The sequence below is a fragment of the Pundamilia nyererei genome, unplaced genomic scaffold (genome assembly GCF_000239375.1).
Source record: "Pundamilia nyererei isolate P.nyererei 1_Seehausen unplaced genomic scaffold, PunNye1.0 scaffold00105, whole genome shotgun sequence".
NCBI classification, from domain to species: Eukaryota; Metazoa; Chordata; class Actinopteri; order Cichliformes; family Cichlidae; genus Pundamilia; species Pundamilia nyererei.
In genome coordinates this window covers 21,369-28,768 of record NW_005187506.1, presented here as the reverse complement: position 1 = coordinate 28,768, position 7,400 = coordinate 21,369, and the positions used below count along the sequence as shown (strand labels likewise).

Sequence of the window (7,400 nt, the reverse complement as noted above, 5' to 3'; positions counted from 1 at the left end):
CTCACTCTCTGAGTGACCCGATAGAAACATTTCACACGTTATAGATCAGCATGTCATTCACTACAGTGTAAACACCGCCCATCACTTTGTGGCGCAGCACCAGCACCGACTTCAGATAAATGGACCACATGCTGCGTTACTTTTAATGCTATCAGAATGGTATCGTAGTGTTTTCCTGGGTATCACATCAAACATAAAGCCTGAATACGGCTGAATAACATCCGACAGTACTTATTCAGTTTCTTCTTCATCCGCCTGTTTGAGGTTTGCGTGGATGGATGGTGTCTGAGTGTCATGTGACTCACTGTCTGAAGTTGAAGAGCGGCATGGTGACCCAGCCCAGCGCCTCGATGCTGCGCCGCTGCTTCCCCTTCTCCTCAGCTCCTCCGGGGGGCGGCAGAGGGCTGGCGTACAGCACCACCGTTAGCTGAGACTCTCGGGGCAGCTGATTGATCTGCACGGGGAAACACACCCTGCAGGGGATATGGCGAGGGGGCGGGGGCTTAGCGTTTTTCTCAACAAACAAACAGATTAAAGTTTATTCATTCAAAATCAAAGACATCGTGCACACAAACACACACTCACACACTCTTGCAGAACAGGAAATTCTTACTTTTAGCATCTTATTAAACTCAGGTAAGGTGTGTGCAGGTGTGTCTGATGCTTCTGTCTGCTGGAATAGTTTCAGTGATGCAGTGACTCTGCTGTGCCGTCAGGTGTGCGTGCGTGTGATGTCACGGCTCTGACAGGTAAGGGTCAGGTACGTACCTCTGGTCCCAGACCACCAGGTGGAACAGGTATTTGCTGACCGACTGCTTGCTGGTGTGCTGCGGCGCACAAAGCTCCGCCCCTCCGTGAGTCAGAGAGCAGGACAGGAAGAAGCATTCATAACTGCGACCAATGACAGCAGGACAGGCGAGTTACTTGTGCAGCACATATTCACACCTGTCCCCAATCACAGAACCACCTGAGTTTCTTTATTCTTTTTCATTTCTGATGTTTTCATAGAAGTGTGATTTAGTCAACACGCCGCCGACCCAAGCTGTGCGTGTCTGTGTGCGTCTGCGCGTACCTGCATGTGATTGAGGCTCAATTATCAACGACAATGAGAGAAGAAGAAAGGAAGCACGAAGCGCTCAGCTTCTTCCACCTGCAGGTGGCGCTGCACTCACAGGAGACCCCCCAAGCACCTCCTTCACGAGCAGATAAATCTATCCCAGAATCCTCAGAGAGCACCACCATGCCCAAAAAAACCTGGAGGTTATGCACGTAACTCTGATCCCCTGAGGTGCAGCATGAGTCCGGAGCCACTCCTTTTGTTTGCCGTTAGTTCACCTTTGGTGTGTGTGTGTGTTGTTTGGTTGTGAGCACCACTGAGTCGGCACTCTCCCCACACTGGAAGTTCTACACAACGCCCACTGTTTTAAAAAGGCTCAAAACATCATAAAAGACACCTCACATCCTGGCCACTCCCTGTTCGAACTGTTGCCCTCAGGCAGACGGTACAGGGCAATCAGAGCAAGGACTAATAAGACTCAAACACAGCTGTTATCCAACTGCAATAACACATCTGAATGCTACAAAAAAATGTCCATCACGCCACTCTTGTGTTAATCTATGCACGGCCTGAAGCATGTGTGTGGGAATGTTTTACTGTTACATCTTATTAGTATTTTAAGTATTCTATCTATTTTATTTATTGAATTTTATTGTTTTATTTATATTTTGATATTGCTAGGGATGACGCAATGATCGGGGACCATTCTTCATTTCGTTGTTCTCGTGACAATGACAATAAAGTTTCTGATTCTGACTGTGCTAAACCTGCAGCACTGACACAGGACGCCCCCCCTTCAGCCTGTGGGCGGGTACCTTTTGAGCTCCTTACCTGGCAGCCCACGTGATGGGGATGCGGTGGGCGGCGTAGATGTTGAAGGAGAGGACGTTGGTGATGAGGCCAGCCTCTTGGATGGGCGCCGTGCAGCAGTGGCTCTGCGGCGTCGTGTGGAAGTTGGCATTAAATGTGCTGCAGTACAGCTCCACTAGATCCAAGATGGCCGCCGTCAGCTTCTCCACCACTTTCTCTGTGAGGCGACAAAGAAGCCAGCGAACCATTAGAGCGTCAGAGGAAGACAAACCGGGATCGTCACTAACTTATTAAACAGAATCAGTTCAAAGAAGTCACTCTGGTAGTGCCGTGACTGTGGGGGCGGAGTTACAGCTCTACCCCTACAACCAGCTCCGCCCCGAGGCACACCCAGGAGAGGTCAGGTGTCCAGCTGGAACACCTCAGAGAGCTGGGGGAGATGCCTGGGACGGGAAGGCCCGCGTGACCCCAACAAAAATTAAAAAAAATTAAATGTATTAAAGAAATGAATTAAATGCAATGAAGTGACATAAAAATGTGAATTATTTATCCATACGTTTAAAGAGAGCAGGCCTTTGCAACAGAAAACCGTGCTGGGCTCTGCAGCGCAGGTAGTTTGGGTGAAGCTGGACTTTTCTCAGACGTTTTGTTTAAAGGGGACATGAAACATAAATTTACAGCATGGAGTCTGTCCCGGGCCTTTTGTCTCATTTTGATAACGTTCACGTCGACTAAGTTGTGTCTTCGTTGTGTGCAACACTCCTCCACATCCCAGGCTCTGTGGATAGCGCTTCCTGGTAGCTTCAGGAAGGTGTTTTTCCAAACTGTTCTGACGATCTTTGCCGGTCGATTTGGGTTCCTCTCAGCTAATGAACCACCTTCACGGCATTTCGCATCTCCCCCCGTAGAGGTGGTTCCCTGGAATCTCCGCCCTTCCCACCCGTCCCCAGTCTTGATTAGGTTGCCTCGTACTCACACCTGATTGCTGGTTAGCAGCTCCCTCGTGGGTTCTTCTCCTCCCTGGACTTGGCGTTTTATTCTCGACTGAACCTTGATTCTGGTGAGTTAAGCCCTTTTTCAGAACTCGTCGCTTCGGTCATTTTTGCACATCTCTGTGGCTAACTGGTCATGGCGGAGGTCTTGCATCCATTTTTAAATGGTAAATGGTAAATGGCCTGTATTTATATAGCGCTTTACATATCCAGTCATCCACCCATTCACGCACACATTCACGCACTGGTGTGAAATTTAAAGCCACTGATATGTATGGTAGTTCTGAGTTATCACTACTTTGATGGATCTGTATTCTCCTGTGCTGTGTGCACTTGTTTATTGTTCTCCCCAGTTTAACAAAGGTTTTATTCTAGACTTGTTATCTGGGGTCAAGTTCTTGGGGATTTTAACATCCATGTTTGCTGCCCCACAAAACTCGTGTGATTTATCAGACATCATCTCTAATAACAGCCACAGACCGAGTCGTATTTCACCATTGATTCAGATATTAACCCGTCACACAGTTTCCAGAGTCTCCAGCTATCTGAAAACCGTTGCTGCTGTCAGGACTCGCATCCCTCCAGCTTACGATCCTCCTGTTCCCCTGTTTTCAATCACTTTGAGCCCGTTTCTCTGGGCGCTCTGGCTGAAGTAGTTTCCCGTCGTAAGCCCTCCGTGTCTCACCTCGACATTATCCACACTCGCCTTTTCAAAGAACTCGTTGACACTCTTGCACCAAGCGTGCCATCCATTATTAACACCTCCCTTCTAACAGGAACAGCTCCAGCTGATTTCAAACATGCCACAGTGCAGCCAGTTCTCAAAAAAGACTCATCTGTAACTCCCTTTGGTGTCCAAAGTCCTGGAGGAAATGGTCTTCCTTCAGCTCCAGGCTTTTTGGACCTCTGCAACACTCGACAGCTTTAAAACCTGCCTGAAGGCACATCTTTAACTTTTAGTTTCTTTGTTTCTGTCATGTCTTTGACTTTGTGGTGTTTTGTCAGTTTGCACAGGACTTGACGCTGAGCCCTGCTCTCAGACACTGACACAGGTGTAACTCCGTCAGGCTGGATTTAAGAAACAAGAGCTTCAAGTTTAAAAAACAAGTTCGGCGCCATTTTCTGTCAGTACGGAGATGTGACGTCACCAGATTGGTTGGTTGGGGCCAACAGACTCACATTAGTCACTACATTACCCTCCAAAGCTTGATGCCCCCCCAGTGCATCCTCTTAGTGTTCCCGAGGCTGCTTTTACAGCGTTTCACAGCAGTCAGAGCTTCCTGTTAGTACGTACCTCTGTTCTCCCTGACAGCCAGCACTGATGCATCCTGGGAGGACAGATGAGAGTAACCCGTCAGTGAACAAACTCACACCCTCACCTGCTCTGAGCCTCACTGAAGCACACGTTTACCTTCAGGACTTTGGGCTGCAGGCGACAAGGGCACGCTGGGAGCTGGTTAAGGGCCGAGGTCACGTCGGGCGTCTCCACGGCAGCCAACGAGCTGCAGAGCGCCTTCACGGATTGGACGAGGCGCTCCACATGCAGAGGCAGCTCCACCTTCACAGACGACAGGACAGAGGAGGAGGCTCAGCGAGCAGCTCAGAGTCTGACTTTATGTTTTCATGAAATCTCTGATAGTCTGGATTCAGTTTAAGCTCCGCCCCTTCACATTCATGAACTCAAACCTCATCAACGTGAACACAAGACGGAGCGCAGCGCCACACATCAGTGTGTGTGTGTGTGTGTGTCACCTCTGACAGCAGGAAGGACTCGGCCTCGTTGTGAAATGTGTCGAGCAGCAGGGTCAGAGCCTCCCTGATCGACAGACAGATGTTATCAGTAAATCGGTGATTGATTGATCAGCTGTTGGAGGAAATCAGAGTGCCTCTGCGAGCTGCGAGCTCCGCCCCTCACCTGGTGACTGTCTGTTTGATTGGACGCTCCTGCAGCAGGATGCTGTGGTTCATGGTGGACGCCGTCTCATCGTCATCTTTCTGTAAAAGCAAAGACTCAAATGATGCAGTGGCGTGACGGCGATGGGTGACCGGGTCACACCCTGGTTTATATGCTGTGTGTGTGAGTGAGTGTGTTTACGTGTACCGTGCGGGCCAGCTCGATGCTGATGGACGATCTCTTGACGAGGCACAGCCGGACATCCCAGTCGAACTTCAGACACTGCTGAACGAACTCGAGCCCACCCAGAGTCTGCGTGCTGAGACGCACAGAAAGACACACACAGTCAGACACACACAGGGCACAATACTGCTTCCTCTAAGAACCCCTCCACAATAAAAGCAGCTGGAAAAATCCACTCACTAAGTGGATTTCTGAAGCTTCGCAGACGTTGGACCCAGCCGGTTTAACAGGTGAGGTGACTGGCTCTCATCGTATCTGAGGGAGTTTAACACCTGCAGCGTTTAGTGCGTTTAAATCCAGCTCTGGTTCGATCCCCCTCGGTGCGGTGCAGGCGTGAACACAGTAACCACACTCGGCTGCAGACCAAAACGAGCGGTTCACTCATGGTGCGAACGTGACCCGACCTGAACCAACTACCAGGAACGCGTCACAAGCTGGAGCTAAAAGAGGTCCCGTAGCCACGAGTTTTTGTATTCTCACCCTGCACAGGTCTGTACAGGCTAGCAGCAAGTCGGGAAACAACCCAACTTCTCAGGTTTCTCCCACACACCTTGTTCCTGTGTTTACTTGTGCTGGTCCCGTCCCCAGACACACCTGGCCAATGAGCGGACTGAACACTGATGTGGTTTGCTTGAAGTTCACTTGGATTTTTCTCTGTGTGACAACAAACCAAACCACAGGAAGGAGGTGTGAAAACGCCCCAGAGGGTCGAAGTTTCAGCCCTCGGGCCGTCGCTGGGTCACCTGTGCATGCTCCATGATATACCATTCTATGCAGACGACACACAGCTGTACTCACTGCTGCTCGACGGGTGTTAATGGTGCATGTCCCAAACTGAACAGACCAGACAGAAATATTTGCTCGAACATATCTCTGATCTCAGGTCTGAAAAATCACATCGACAAACGTATTCATATCTGAAACTGGGCCATATCATACCGTTCACAGTATAATGTGGGGCAACGATAAGAAAATGAAACATGGCGATAGAATATGGGTAAAACGCACATGCGCAGTGCCTTTGTTTTCATACGCACATGGTGGACAAATCATGGCGGTGACGCAGAACGAGAAGAGCGAGAGCGGATCGTTGAATGAAACCATGAACCTGAACTGGTTTGTAAAAATGCTGCAGCTTCACTGGTGTGGAACTGGTTTAGCTTTCGACTCTCAGACACACAACAAAGCACTATTTTTGGTAGCGCATGCTAGCGGGCTGTCGTTATTACCGTGTTGTTTGGAAAATACGGCGCACTTAAAAATCATCCTTTGATTTGTCTGAAAGTCGACAGCCCCTTATAATCCCGTGTGCCTTATGTATGAACTCTGGTTGTGTTACTGACCTGGAAACGATTTTATGTGCACGGCACTCGAAAATCTGTCAGATGTTTCAGTACGACTTTGCTGAGCTACGAAGCCGCACCGCTTGATGGATTGTTGGAGCATTACGGCTGTCGTAGGCGGAGCCTCGCGGAGTGATACGTGCTGTGCGTCAGCATAATGTTACCGTGTTGTGTGTGTTTAACCTCTTTTTAAGTGTTGTGGATGTTATACATGGTTATGCTGAGGATGTGTCGGCCAGTTTCCACTGAAATGCCTTTTGGTTAAACTGTCAGCGAGGAATTTGCACTGTTACATTTTTATATAACTTTAATGCAGATAAAAAACAGCTGCTTGTTTAAGTGGAAATACATTGATGTGGTTTTGCACTAATAAAGTTGAGGAGTTGTAAAGTATTTTGTCTCGTGTCAGTTATATCGTCAGTTATATCGTTATCGCAAATTTTCAAGTGTATATCGTGATAAATATTTTTGGCCATATCGCCCTGCTCTATGTGGAACTGTCCGTGCAGCACACTCCAGATCAGCAGCAGCAGAGCTTCATGCACATATGAGCACGTCACGCCAGTACTGAACGCACTTCATTGGCTCAGATTACAAAGCTCTCACTGTTAAGAACCCAGCACACCTCTCAGGTAATCAGCTGCACATCTTAAACTGTCCCACAATCATATTTCAGTCTGCTGACCTGAGGTCAGTTACAGCACTGCAGCCTTAGTCCTTATAAACCAACACACGTCTGTGTGAAGCATGTTGAGTGTACTGAAACATGACGAACGGGCTGTCTCAAAGACTTCAGGACACGTGACGCCGTAAAGACACCGACAGCCAGCAGAGCGCCAGGCGGACCGACAGCTGTTCACAAGTGATAAACACTCATTGTTCCACCGCAGGAAGTCCAGCCAGGCTCCGCCAGGATATCACACACACACAGACACACACACAGACACACTGTGGGGATTTGTACAGGCAAACAGACACACCGCCTAAAACAGCAAGGACGTCGTTGGTGTGTGAACCCAGAGCTGGAGCACTGTGTGTGTGTGTGTGTGTGTGTGTGTGTG

At 49.0% G+C, this 7,400-nt stretch overlaps 1 protein-coding gene across 1 annotated transcript in view; it reads right to left on the bottom strand.

Moving 5' to 3' along the window:
• Window positions 1-7,400, bottom strand: part of pik3c2b (phosphatidylinositol-4-phosphate 3-kinase, catalytic subunit type 2 beta) — a 32,969-nt gene that overhangs the window by 18,287 nt on the left and 7,282 nt on the right. Inside the window, exons 5-12 of the mRNA XM_005740902.2 lie at window positions 4,961-5,131; window positions 4,775-4,854; window positions 4,612-4,675; window positions 4,271-4,417; window positions 4,154-4,187; window positions 1,889-2,084; window positions 769-891; window positions 306-473 (exon numbers count right to left, since the gene is read on the bottom strand). Coding sequence (XP_005740959.1) covers window positions 306-473; window positions 769-891; window positions 1,889-2,084; window positions 4,154-4,187; window positions 4,271-4,417; window positions 4,612-4,675; window positions 4,775-4,854; window positions 4,961-5,131 — 983 coding nt within the window. The remainder of the gene's footprint in view (window positions 1-305; window positions 474-768; window positions 892-1,888; window positions 2,085-4,153; window positions 4,188-4,270; window positions 4,418-4,611; window positions 4,676-4,774; window positions 4,855-4,960; window positions 5,132-7,400) is intronic.